Source organism: Scophthalmus maximus, chromosome 21 (genome assembly GCF_022379125.1).
Source record: "Scophthalmus maximus strain ysfricsl-2021 chromosome 21, ASM2237912v1, whole genome shotgun sequence".
Lineage (NCBI taxonomy): Eukaryota > Metazoa > Chordata > Actinopteri > Pleuronectiformes > Scophthalmidae > Scophthalmus > Scophthalmus maximus.
Genome location: NC_061535.1, coordinates 12,918,465 through 12,932,500, shown reverse-complemented (window position 1 = coordinate 12,932,500; position 14,036 = coordinate 12,918,465). Strand labels below are relative to the sequence as shown.

The window sequence follows — 14,036 nt, the reverse complement described above, 5'->3', positions numbered from 1 at the left end:
TGGTCCGAGCAGCGTGGGACGAAATAAAACCCTCGATCGTTGGCTCAAGCTTGGGACCAACCGGAAGACTGGATGGAACCGACACAGTGTTAATAAAACACGACAGATTGTTTCCGACGTCTGGCACAGATTTTTTTCCTTTTAGTCTTTAGGAGCATAAACGTAAAGCGTGTTAATAAGACACAAGACAATACGCCGACCGGCGCCCCGGTAACCACTAGCCGTCAATCCCGCGAGAATGTTCTTGTATCGAACGAGCACACTGTTTGTATTTATGGTGAAAATGCAACAAAAAAAAAAAAAAGCTAAAAAAAGGTGCAGGGTTTCCTGGAGATGGAAACTGGAAGGAATCACCTCTCTCTTTCTTTATCTGCCTCCGACAACACATTCCCTGATGTCATTCGCAAATGCCAACGGTGTTTTTTAAAAGATCTTTATGACGATGACTGGCAGCGACCGGCTCTGACGGCGTCTTGGCTCGTTGCGCAGTTTGAGATTTTGTCGGCCGACTGTCAACGCCAGCTGACGAGGAATCCCTCTCAGATTGAGGTTGCACATGCATGTGCATACACACTGTGGGACCACATGCGAAGACTCACACTGACACATTTCCATGTTCAATTTGTTCAAATGCAATCAGTGATCCAGGTGAGAGAAAAACAACAATGACTTAAAGCATCGAAAAATATGAGAAGTTTTCTTTCCCAACATTCACAAACACTGCACGACCTGGAAACCGCAGCCAAAACCACAGGAGACCTCGTTTTTCCTCTCGTTTTGACTTTATTTTTGTCCAGGATCAAAGTAGAAACACTCGAGTAATACAGATGATTTGCCTCATGTCGTTGGAGCTGTGTTATGTGCGACTTGATAACGTGGACGAGTAGCGGTAGCCAAACAGATGCGATCCGATCTAAAGCGAGTATCTGGAGAAGTGGAAAAAAAAAAAGTGTGGCACTTCCTGTGTGGTCAGAGGTCACATCCAGGCCTGACCCCGGCTGAATCCCTCCCCTCCTGATTGGCTATTCAAGGGAGAGAAAGAAAGAAAGAAAAAAAAACTCATTCACATGCCACACTGCACTAGCAACAAGCAGGTAACCATGGATACACTGCACTAGGAGCCCGTCTTTCTCTTTCTCTTCTCTTGCCTCCTACTCTTCTTTATTTGTTTGGATAATTTTTTTCTCTCCCTCGACCTTCAAACTCTATTATTCCTCCAATCTTTCTCCCCTTCTCTTCGCGAGGTTCGGCCTTCTTGTCTGCAGCGTGCACATCGGCTGCCCAGACGACCATCGACCAATTCCCAGCCGGCAGTCACCATAGCAACCGGGGGGGGGGGGGGGGGTTGCTGGAAAACACAACATCACCGCGTGATCAGACAGTGGTGATCTGGTCGACCACTCGGGTGCTGTCGTTCATTTCGACGCACTCCACCTCCGGCCTCTGCCCCTCTCCTCCGGGCCGGCTGCCCCGGGTCTTGGAGGGGGGCAGGAAGGTGAGCAGGGTGGGCAGGAAGGCCAGCGTGTGCAGCGCCGAGCAGCCGGCCGTGAGCGCTAGGCAGCGGAACAGTGTGTGTGTGAGGTTGGAGCGCACGGCGCCAACGGGCGCCAGGGCGGCGCCGTAGCAGATGAGCGTCTGTAGCGAGGGGACGCCGTGTCTCTCCAGCGCCACTCTCACCCAGCGAGTCCTGCTCTCGCCGCGACCCGAGGCGAAGCCGCAGAGGAGGGGGCCGCTGCAGTCCGCCGAGTGTCCCAGAGCCGCGATCAGGCACAGAACGGACATGCAGTCCAGCTCCACGCCCCACAAGGTCATGAAGCCCAGGACCCCGAACTGCACGGAGAGCAGGGTGAGGCCCAGCCAGACGGAGACCAGCGGCTCCACCACCGCCAGCGAGGACAGACCCAACAGGAAGAGCACCGCCAGCAGTGAGTGTCTGAGGGGGGAGCTGACGGCCGCGGCGTAGCGGTCCAGGTAGACGAAGGAGGGGTTGAAGATCAGGAAGCGAACGCGCGAGGTCAGCGACAGGCGTCGCAGCGTGTCCAGCAGCACCGACATCTCCTCGCGCTTGTTCTCCGTCGTCTTGGCCACCAGGAAGATGCGCGACGCGGCCACGTCGGGCTCCTCGCCCTGGCCGCGCTCGGCGAATATGATGTCGTCGGCGAAGTGCGCGAACTGCGGCTCGTGGAGGAAGGAGTGGCGCAGGGTGCGGGTGAAATTCTCCCGTGGCTGGCTGGTGGACTGGTTGCGGTCCGCCAGGTAGTTCAGGTAGGCCTCCAGCCAGCTGATTCTCTGGAAGCCCTTGGCGTACTCCAGCAGGTCCCGCTGCACCGACGCGTTCCAGTAGGGGGCGCTCTCGTAGATATAAAATCCAATGACCGGGGAGTACGAGCTGAAATATCGCTGCTGGGCACGGGTGTACAAGACCGTCGTTGTATCCATGGCGACCAGCGCGCTGGGGTCAGAACCCTGCGTCATCTGTTGACGACAGAAAATAATTGTTGTAAAGTTTCTGATCATTTTGTGTTAGAATGATTGTATTTCTGCCATCTATATGTATATATATATATACATATATATATCTACGCCAGTGAGCATAAAGTCAACAAATGCAAACCAAACCGGAGATGGATATTATGGACAGTAGCTGCACATAAAGATGGACGTCACTGACGGCTCCAAAAATGTAAGCCAAAACGTCTGGATCGCCCCCTGGTGGCTGGCTGCAGTACATATCATAAACCTAAATAAACTTTCCCCAAAAAATATTGATTTCTGTCATTACAGATAGTTCTCATCACACTGATGTGTGTTCATTGACCTGCTATTGGTCAGGCGGCTGTGTGGGCGGGACCTCGATACCACCATCACCAGCACAAGATGCCTGCATCCATATCCAAGTTATTTTTGGCCTCATATTTTAGAGAGTGGGAGGAAGTGGAGACAAGTCGTCCATCTTTATATACACTCATTGAATAACTGTAGCTAACAGAGTCTCTCCCTTTTCTTATTTCAGTTATCAATTTCTTACCAATTTCTTTCCATTGTTGACTGCTAAATTTGATACTGCTCCCTAGTGGACACGTACATTATTACAACCAAGCCGTACAGGCATAAAAGAAACACAAATGCAAACATGTTCAAAGGAAACCTGAACAATCCAATTATATTTGTTGTATTTGTGTTTTGGTTTTTTGGTGTTTGTATAGTTGTTGTTGTGGTGGTGTGTGTGTGTGTGTGTGTGTGTGTTTGTGCATCACCTGTAGGAAGCCCATCAATCCAAAGGAGATGTAAACCAGGTACAGCAGAACCACAAAGGGTTTGACATAAGTGTTTGTGATCCAGTCTCCGTAGCAACGCCTCACGCACCCCAGCAAAAGGTGCGAGTCCTGAGGGTGAGGGTCCGCGATGGCCGCGGAGTGTGTGTGAGGGTGTGGATGCGCGTGTTCGGCGGAGTTGGCCACGTGGTCGAGTCCGTGCGAATTAGGGTTGTTCGCGGTGTGCGGGTGCGGGTGCGTGTGCACGTGTGTGTGAGTTAGGTTAGGGTTTGGCGGGGGAGTGTGAGCGTGACCGTGTCCGACCCCGTGCGGCGAGTTGGTCGCTTGAGTCTCGTCCTGGTAGCGGGTGTACATCAGACACCTGTACCAGGCCGGCTTAGAGTCCAGCCGGTCGGGCTTGGGGACTCTGCGGCAGAAGCAGCCGTGTCGGTATCCCGTCTCCAGGTAGCCCGTGAACACCAGACAGGAGCTGTAGAAGGACAACATGTAAACGTAGCTGATGGTGACGGCTAAGGCGGCGGTGCGGCAGAAGAGTCTGACGACCTCCATGTTGGTGAGCGGCGAGGCGGCCAGGCCCAGGGTCATCAGGTGGAGCATGGTGGAGCCGGAGAAGCGCAGCATGACGTCCTCGAAGACGCTCGCCACGCGCTCCTTCACGTGCTGGTCCTCCCGCGTCCGCCTCCACGACGACAGCATCTCGAAGGAGCCGAAGAGCCCGTGACCTGAAACAGAAATGGAGGGTTTATGGATGATTAAATACATTTAAGCTTTATTACAAATTTACCCAGACGAAAAATGACGTTTTTATGTTTCTTTCATGTCTCTCTTTGTGTTTCTATATTTAAAGCTGCACTAATCAATATTTTTTTTTATTTTAAGATCTGGTCAAATTAAAAGTTATAGTGACGTTTGGACACAGACTCCTGATCAGACACTGGAAAGATTTTACATTCGTACCGCTTATTCCATATCCGGCAGCGCTGAAAATTCAACGCAACGCATTCTGGAACCGTTTTGTGCAACGACCGTATTCAACACAAAGTAGTAAACATGGCGACTCACACGGAGGTCGGTCCTATATTTAACTCATTCAGAGTTGACGAAAAAATCATTGGATCTTTGTTGCAGGTAATTAGACATATATCAGCACATTGTTATGGAAGATATAATCAATTTCTGTGAATAAGTTCTTCGTAGTTTGTAGAGAAGAGAACTACCATGACTCGGCTGTTTCCCCTCAGTGCTAGGATACCATTTTAATTTTTTTTTGATTTTCTTGGTGTGGCAGCCTGCGACTTTATTGTTTTGGTTAATTTACGTTTGTGTGAAGCTGCATGAAAATAAAACTTTAGAAAAAATAATAAATAAACGTTCACTACCGGCCCCCGGAACCAAACAGCAGACAAAGAATCTAGTGTTTGCTGGATAGGTAAAAAGAAATCAGCAACTGTTTACCAACATGTTGTGTTTTACAGCTTGTTGCGCTGCCCCCAAGTGGCCAAAAATCAATTCACGCAGCTTTAAAGTACAGCTCAAAGGTTGGTTAGAGCTCAACAGGTTTAACAGTAGACATCCCGACCTCGGAGAGTCCTTACTTAACATTAACATTCCTTTCCGACAGCACACAGACACAACGCGTCGCGGATCCGTTTCCTCTGACGGACCGGAGAGAGGGAAAAGTCCCAATCCTCAAAATCGACGTTGTCCCTCGAAACGCCCCCCGACGCCACGGAGCCAAGCCTATTTCCAACCAACCTCGCTTCTTTTTTTTCCTGGAATGCTTTGATTGCGCTCGGCTTGGCCTCAATTTATTCATACACAAGGACGTGTAATAACTCAGCCTGCCCGCCTGAACGGTTCTTTCAACATAATGTCACAGCTCAATTTCATTTCAACTGGAAATATGTGACATGACGGATGGAAGATACCTCGAAAAAATTGCAGCAGCAGCACGAGAGAATATAACGGATACCCAGTTCTGGCTAACAACTTTTTTTTTCTCTCCAATGTGTCCGTATACGCGACATCCACGTACTTGTGCATGTCCAGTCTCGCGTCCCAGGCACTTACATGTTAATACGCATGCAGCAGATGGTTTTTAATGGTTTCCTCTTCGCCCGGTTGCCATGGCGCCCGTGAGTCACCGGTGACACGGGTACCTACACCACCCCCCGCCCCCCTGCCCGCCCTCTCTCTCTCTCTCTCTCTCCATTGACCTCACCGTGGCAAAAACACTTAACACCTCAGCAGAGACACAACATACCAACACTTGAGGCGTGGGCGCGGCCGAGAAAAAGTCGGAAGACCTTTCGCGCGTGTGTGTTGGAGAGAGAGAGAAGACGAAAGTGAAAGGAGAGGCTGGAGACAGCACTTGCCCGAGGAGGTAGATATTTACCAGCTTGAGAAGGGCTAATCAAACGGCAGTCATCGAAAAACACACACACACACACACCGATATTTATATCTACACATTTTTGTTGCTACGTCAATATCGCGCTATCAAACACACACACACACACACATCAATGTCTTTCACTTTCAAAGTTTTGAGCGTGATGAAGTGAATTCAAAGATGACCCAAATATATCATGATTTCGTCCCAAAAGGCGGAATCCTTTAAATAATCACTTTCCCCTCCTTTGTACACGAACACACAACCTGTCAAACTGAGCTGATGGAACAGGCCAAAGGTGCCGAGTCTCTGGTCTCCAAATAATTCATAAATACAAAGGAAGCAACTTCGAAGGGCTGCTGGTCTGCGATGAAACAACAAACATAACACAGACATTTTTGTACGTCGGATAACGGCCGAGTTTGGTACGAGGGGAGGAAGATAAGATAAGATAAGATAAGATAAGATCAGATAAGATAAGATAAGATAACATATACCCTTATTCATCCCACAATGGGGACATCTGGGTATTACAGCAGCAAAGTGGACAGAAGAATATATAAAGAAATTTCCAAAAAAAGGGTTAGTATGTACAAAATTTAACAAAAAAATAACGTTAAATAAAAAAACAAAGGTATATAAATAGTATATACAGAGCAGTAGCAATAGTTGCACAGGAATTGCGATCCTTGCTATCCATGCATGGCTCCACCAAACGGTGCGGACTTGATTGGCAAACTTGAAACCAGCCGTGAGTAGCATCATCATCATCACTACCATCTGACACCGGACACAAGCAGAAGCAACTTCAGCCAGCACATTAGATGAGTTAGAGAAGCTAAACCAAGTCAAAACCAAGTCAGGGAACTCGCCCTGCACGTCTGACAGCAGCTCATGGTATATGTGTTCAATAATTTAGTGAAGGATGTGATGGAAATTGAAAAAGCGCCGTGGAAAGGAAAAAGGTTCCTTGCGCCATCTTTGCAACATGAGAAGTCCTTCGTTAAAACAGCATCCTCTCCACATTTCTTTTTGAATCATTAAGTTTACATCTTCCTCCGCATCCCATCTCTCACTGTGGTCCAGCGTCTTTCTTTCTCTCCTCTCTCCTCACACTTCCTCCCACCTTTTCTCTGTCTGCCCACTGGCATGGGTGAAAAATCCCTCCTCCGTCCCCGTCTGCCTTTCTTCCACTGTAACTTGATTTTCTTGCCGAGAGAATCCTTCTCGGCCCCCATTTGGAGTGATATTTCATCGAATCCCCCCCCCACCACCACCACCCGCCGCCCATCCCTCTCTTCCTCTATTCCACGTCTCCTCTCCGTGTTCTCTCTGCAGTTATTTTAAGCCTCTAACAGCAGCCTTTCCTCCTCCACACTATACAGTAATTATGGTATAGACCACATGTGTGCGGTGGATGGATTGTACACACGGCACATCCTACTGCGTTGTAGTATTCATGCCTCGACTCCCTCGCACGTATGGTACGCCCATTCCCACTTTGCTCCTCGTTTGTTTCCAATTTACTGCATCGTAACTTCTTCTTTCCGCTCTCTATTCCTATCCTTGATCTTTCATGTCCGTCCAAACACGTAAACCAATTGACGAACACCGAATTATTATGAATCCAGTCTGCCGGGAGCCTTGGCGGAAGCAGTGCGACGTTGCGATGGGGCCTACGCGTCTCCGGCGAGGATGGATGGATGGATGGATGGATGGATGGATGGATGGATGGATGGATGGACATTGAAACCAGGAGACGACTGTTTGTCTCTGGATGCCTACCATCGGTCATCATTGATTTCTGATGATTGATGTTCCTCTCGGAAAAACGTAGTTCTCTCCAAACCATGACAAAGTAGTGTTGGTGCCCAACAACATCTTTTATCTACAGCAGTGTCAGTGTCAGGAAGATATTCACACATTTGCGGTCAGGGGCATCAAATTATGACAAACAACGTAGTCCGTGAAACCTTCTTCTCTGGATTTGTTCCCCGACTCAACAGTTCGAGAACTCTGACTCGACTCTAAGAACTTAAATTTATTTTTTTCATCCTTCCTTCTCCCCAGTCCCCCCCCCCCCCATGAGTCAAGTTCACGCCCCAACGCTTGTCAGTCACTTTGATGATCTGTCTACTTTGAAATGGCTTTCAGCCCAAGGCTGGAATCTGCAGGGGGGGGAAGAAAAAACCCCCATCACAGGCACTGAAAGAGCAGATAGCGATCACAGGCAGTCTGCGATTTGAGAAAAGGGGGGGGAAAATGGCAGTGTTCACCGTGGCGCCCACCTGGCATGTAAGAGCTTTACTTCTCTCTGATAGTGCTGTGATTCAATTTTTCATTGTGGCTAAGACTTAGTGTTCGGCAATCGTAAATAAAAAAAAAAATCCTGAAAGGACAAACAGAAAGAATGCACGGACAGAATATCAGGAATATCAGTTTTGAACCCACCGAGCATGACAAACGGGATGCCCAGGTACGTGGAGTTGTAGGTGGCCCCGGTCAGGTTGAGTATTCCAGCAGCAGTGAGGCCCGACAGCGTGATTGACAGCAGGGCCAGCAGTCCCAGCCAGGGTTTGGACCTAACACAGTCCCTCATGGAGCAGCAGAGGACGGCCAAGACGCCGCACGCCCCCAAGCTGGCCAACAGGGGGCGACGTGCCAGCACGGAGGAAAACTGGAAGTCCATTCGCAGGGAGGAGGAAGTGGACGGGTAGAGCCCGAGCTTCGGGTGCAGCGCCGCAAAGTGCTCCAGCTCCGCGCAGAAGGCCTTCTCCCATTGGCCGGCAACGCGGTCCATCAGGCCGCCTCGGGCTTGGAGGTAGTAGGTGAGCTGCAACGCCCGGGCGGAACGTACACCTTCCCCCCTGGCTCCTGACCCCAGACCTGACCCCAGACCTGACCCCAGGCCTCGCCCCGCCCCGTTGGGGCCCCACCCCTGCACCCCGCCCAGCTGGTGTCCGATGTACGCGTGGCGCCCGTCCGCCAGCTGCGTGATCGGGTACCGCAGGACCGGGGCGGTGCGGTTGGTGGCGCGGGCGGACTGGATCTCCTCCATGGCCCGGATGATGTCGTCGATGATGCAGACGTTCTTGTCGTCCGGGAGGCAGAGGTACGAGAAGGAGTAGTTGAAGCTGTTGACGCCCGTGGCCGGGACGGTCACCTGCAACTGGTAGATACGCCTGTGGAGCTGTGAGCAGAAAACACACACACACACACACTCACACACACACACACACACACACACACACACACACGCACACATACACACACACACACACACAGCAGAGAGGTTTGTTAAGTGAGATTAACATAAAGTGTGACGAGATTTAAAAAAAGTTCCTTGAAAGTTTTTCTCTGTGTGTGTGTGTGTGTGTGTGTGTGTGTGTGTGTGTGTGTGTGTGTGTGTGTGTGTGTGTGTGTGTGTCTTAAATGACAGCATAACAATAGTGGTCTCTGAATCCTCCTCCGTCCTCCAGAGGACAACAGTGCCAGCATCCAGCACAGTGCTGGTTACTAAGCAACAGGCCTGATGCCGGTCTCTGCCAAGGCCAACACATTAGTGCTGTGTTTGTGTGTGTGTGTGTGTGTGTGTGCGTTGTGTTTGTGTGTGTGCGCAGTTAAAAGGGAATTTGTTTTGAGCGTTGCGTCCTTGAACCGCCCTGTACTGAGGTTTGCTGTAAGAAACGGTCACTTAACCAATTGTTCATTTCAATTTTTTTTGTCACTTTTACTGCCAAATCATTCCAATAATCCAATAACTCTCTTTAATATTCGTCAGTAGTTTCCTGGAAGAGCCTTGAAATTCTGACACGGAGTGACAATCGAATCACTGTGCATCGCCCTTAGAGGCCCAATCTGTAATTTTTAGGGTCAGTGTAGGCATGTTCACATATAAAGCTGAATATAACTGAAGTCTAAAGTGTGAATCCCTGGTGTTAAAGACCTTCCCCCTGTGAGTCACAGATTTTAAATACATGCTTTAAAAACCTCACTGACAAATTAGTGCGTCAGCCCAGAAAAAAAAAAAACTGTGCTTTGAACGTTAACTTTAGTCAAAGCACCAAGACTTTATTGGAAATTCTATCAGACTTCCCAAGGTTTCCAAAATACCAAATACACCCGGCTGTACTTTATAGATTCCTTTTCAGTTCATGAATCGGTGCAGCGATAAAATAGTAGAAAGTAACTGAATAGTACTTTCACTTCAACATCATATAGCTTTTATATATATATGACACAATATACAGTATATGTTTCTGTCAGGGTGTACTAATACGATTTTAACAACCTTAACGCTACATGGACTTTGGTAAGTTTGTTTAAATATATGTGTCCTTGTTTGCAAAAAAAGTCTATTTTTTGAAATAACTACATTTTCTTACATTTCCAAATGACAACTAAGAAACCAAACAATGTTTTCTTTTCAAATAACCAAAAGTGCAATTTTGGACCCAATGGGGGTGTGGATGCAAAGTCCCCAAAGTGAGCGATTCACCCTCAGGTGACCATGAACGTCTGTTTCCAGTTTCATGGTAATCAATCTAAACATTTGCCCCTAAAACCACAATGTTAACCTCATGGTGGCGCTGCAGGAGAAAGTCAGGGGGGTGACCCGGTCGGATGGGGGTTCATCCTCTGTGGACCGTGACCCTGTCTACATACATCTCCACTGAACGGGCTGTAGAGATATTTCAGTCTGGACCAAAGTGGCGGCCAAACTAAAAACAGTTGCACGCTCATTTTGCATTGCTGAGCTTCTGCTGTTGTGGTGGTGGCGTGTGTTGTCACGTGGCGACCGAGTACAATGGAGAAATATGTATATATATATAGGACCAGGAAAACAGCTGTCTGAAACATCAGCCCGTGTTTTATCACTTCCTCAAAGGCATCTTTTGACTCGCAGTGCTGCACAGACACAAATCAATGATACGCTGAATAAATAGCCATCGTAGTAGAAGAGGAGGAGGACCTGCCAATTTCTTCACCGACGTCGGCCTAAAGAGACGAGTGCAGTCAATGGCCGTGACTCACGATCCCCTACTATTTGGTTTCGAGTGCGTATTTCACTGTCAGTCCACCGTGCATGCAACAAGTGCGAACCCATCGGAAGGCGGGGAGGATGTGGAAATGCATTCTGGGAACCGAAAGCTCTCCTCGGGTTACCAAGGCAGCCGAGAGCAAGTGGAGACAGAGAGAGAGAAAAGGTGAAAAATCACAGAATCCTCTTGAATCTCGCAGATGATGTGGAACAGTGTAATATTACGTAACATTTATTGTTTTTGGTCTTTTATGCTCGCACCTGTTTCTCTCTCTGGCAATGAATGATGCACAGCCCCCGAACTACGCTGCTTTCAGACAATGCACCGAAGTCTGGACGTCTTCCTGAACTTCTCCGGAGGGGCTGTGGACAAAATGTCTGGACATTCATGTTCATGTCTTAACAAATGAAACAGCGTAGGTCTGTCCTGCTTCCTTCTGGGTTCCAGTAAAGTGGAGCCACAATTGACGGTTGGGTACCGACATCCGGTGCCGGTCGGGTCCCGATTCCTACGCGGCATCCCGGACCGAATCACAGCGCGGTGCCTCGTTTCGTATGCCAGAGCTATATGTTCTGACAGAGTTGAGCGGCTGACACGTGCCTAGTTGACATGGCAACGGCCTCTCCGCGCGGCTCCGGCGGCACGTGGCATTAGCCACGGTTTGGCTGGTAGCTACACTCCAGCGTGGGCCAACGAGACAACGAAGAAGGCCGGAAGCGAAACGGTCCAAAGTGTGGCTGGATTTGGCGCCGGATCGGGGACAGTTTGGGTACCGGTACCGTATTAAAAGTATCGATTTTGCACAGGTATTGGACCAAACCCCCCCCCCCCCCCTGACATCACCCAACCTAGGTCACAGTACATGCGCAGACACAAGCGTCACAACGGCGCCTGCAGGTGACTCAGGCCCCATTAGTCTGCGAGCCTCTGATTACAACCTCATAACTTTGGTGAGATCTTCCGACTAATTGCTCCGGCGGGTGTCGAGCTAACGCTCATGAATCAACTCAGGGATGTACCGGCGTGGGGAGACGAGCAGGCCTGTGTGTGTGTGTGTGTGTGCCGCTGTGCTGTAACTCCACTTTGTCATTTCAAAAAAATAAATAATAAAAACGCCCAGTGCTTCATAACTTCTGAGGCTGCCGGAGACACTTGCGACGGGACGCCGTTGTTCCCGTTTAATTACTATCAATCAGCGGGGAAGGGGGAGGGAGACGGTCTGCGTACAGTGTGTGTGTGTGTGTGTGTGTTTCTGAATGTGACAGGGTTTTTTTTCTTAAAGCTGGACTCTGCAGATGCTGTGCAGCTTGATTTTGTTTCTGATGTATTTATGGAATTTAAAAGGGCATGGAAGTTGTCCAGCGTTGTGTGTGTGTGTGTGTGTGTTAGTTGGTGATGGACATTAAATCACTGCTCAAGTGTGCATGTGTGTTTGTGTGTGTGTGTGTGTGTGTGTGTGTGCCCCCTGTGAGCAATTTATCTTTTTAAAACATTTATTTATTCATTCTTTTTCATTATTTTAAGCATTTGTACATTTTTAAGTCAGCTCTATTTATCTATTTTTACATAATTTTATTTTTATGAACTATACTTTCTATTCATGCAATTTCTATATAATTGTATTAGTAGTTTAATAGTTTTGTTGTTGTCTTTTTTTCGGGGGGGGCATTGAAGCCCCCTGACTTTAAGTTGTTTGGACAATGTGTGTTTGTGCGCGCGTGCCGTGCGCGTGCCGTGCGCGTGCACACATACCTTGAGGATGGTGTCCAGGTGAACCGGCTCCAGCGCGCTGCCCTTGCGGGTGGTGACTATGACGCGCCCGTAGCGGCCGGGCGTCTGCAGGTCGGAGTAGAGCGCGTGCTTGGAGCGGTTGACCGGGAACAGGCTGTCCACCAGGTTGCCCTCGATCTTGGCCAGGCTGTGCTTGGGCGCGAGCAGGCTCTCCACGTCCTCCTCCACGCGGTACCGGCTGAAGCTGGCGCCGAGCAGGATGGAGAGGAGCACGGGCGCCGAGGCGAAGAACACCGGGTGGCTCGCCACGAACCGGCCGAGCGCGTGGAACGAGGTCCCGAGGCCCGCGTGCAGCACCTGGCGCAGCATCCTAGCGCGCGGCCGCGGCTCCAGCCTCTCCCACCGACCTGGATGCCCCGGTGCACTGCCGAGCATCGGGGGCTGCCGGACGCATCTGCGGGCGCCGCCGCCGTCGCTCTCAGCCCGCGGGAGGAGAGGGGACGCCGGGTGATTGCAGGAGGACTTGTCCCCGGAGCAGGAGGTCACCGGCCGGGGAGAATCCAGCCCTCCTCCGGTCACAGGGGCGCCCCTTTTCCCGGGGCTCTCTCATCCGCTGGGGATAACGCACAGCAACAGAACGCGGTCAGATGATCCAGCACTTCTCTGCTCTGCGGCTAGAACACAACACGTTGACAGCCCCACAGCACTTTCCATCTATCCGCCTCTGCCCTCTGCGAGCTGCGCGGCTCTGCGCGCAACAGAAAACATAATTGGACCTTTTTTCCTTTTTTTTTTAAGACCCCCCCCCCCCCTTAAAAGACTGACCGGTGTTCTGTGCGTGCGCACTCGGACAGGTTGCAGACAAAGCGCACGGGGGCTGTACGTACCTGCCGAGGGGAACGAGGGGGGCCGACCCCGCGATGACGGAGCTCGTCTTAAGACGCATTCACTCCAAGATGCGTGCAGCTCCACCCTACAGGTCCCCACCAGCACCAGCACCACACGAGCCCGATGGGTGGTCGAGGAGGCGGCTCGCCCCGGACGGTCGGTTATCACGGGCGGGAGTCGCGGGGTAAGTGACGCGGTGTGTACGCACGCACCGGGGGATGCCGGTGTGTGTGTGTGTGTGTGTGTGTGTGTCAGATCAGCCGAATCTGGCTCTCCTCTGCGGCAGAAGGCTTCCCTGTCGTCCGGTCCTCTCCGCTCCTCATCGGCCCCCCGGCTGCTGATGCTGATGCTGATGCTGATGCTGCTCTGGTGGAGACCTCCGCGTCTTTCACCCGCGCACCGGGCTGCGCGCTCTCTCCCAGCAGCTCCGCTCTGCTCTGCTCGTCGGGAAGACACGTCACTAAATACCGGCATCCAGACCGGGGACCGTCTCTCTCTCTCTCTCTCTCTCTCTCTCTCTCTCTCTCCCTCTCTCCCCCTCCGAGACCCCCGCTCTGCCCCGCCCGCCTCTCGCCTTTCTTCGCTGCTACAGTGCAGAGAAACAAACACTCATTACCGACACACACACAAACACACACACACACACACACACACACACACACACACACAGAGAGAGAGAGTGGCAGGGTATGATGATATAGATATGAT

The 14,036-nt window shown here is 50.5% G+C and overlaps 1 protein-coding gene across 1 annotated transcript; it reads right to left on the bottom strand.

The window, feature by feature from the left end:
- Nucleotides 1-775: 775 nt before the first annotated feature.
- Nucleotides 776-13,805, bottom strand: ptchd1 (patched domain containing 1). The gene is made up of 5 exons (XM_035619769.2): nt 13,328-13,805; nt 12,462-13,053; nt 8,119-8,857; nt 3,258-3,997; nt 776-2,475 (listed from the first exon to the last, which is right to left on the bottom strand). Exons 2-5 carry the CDS (start codon nt 12,873-12,875, stop codon nt 1,375-1,377), a joined length of 2,994 nt encoding a protein of 997 aa, XP_035475662.2. The 5' UTR covers nt 12,876-13,053; nt 13,328-13,805; the 3' UTR covers nt 776-1,374.
- Nucleotides 13,806-14,036: the final 231 nt, after the last annotated feature.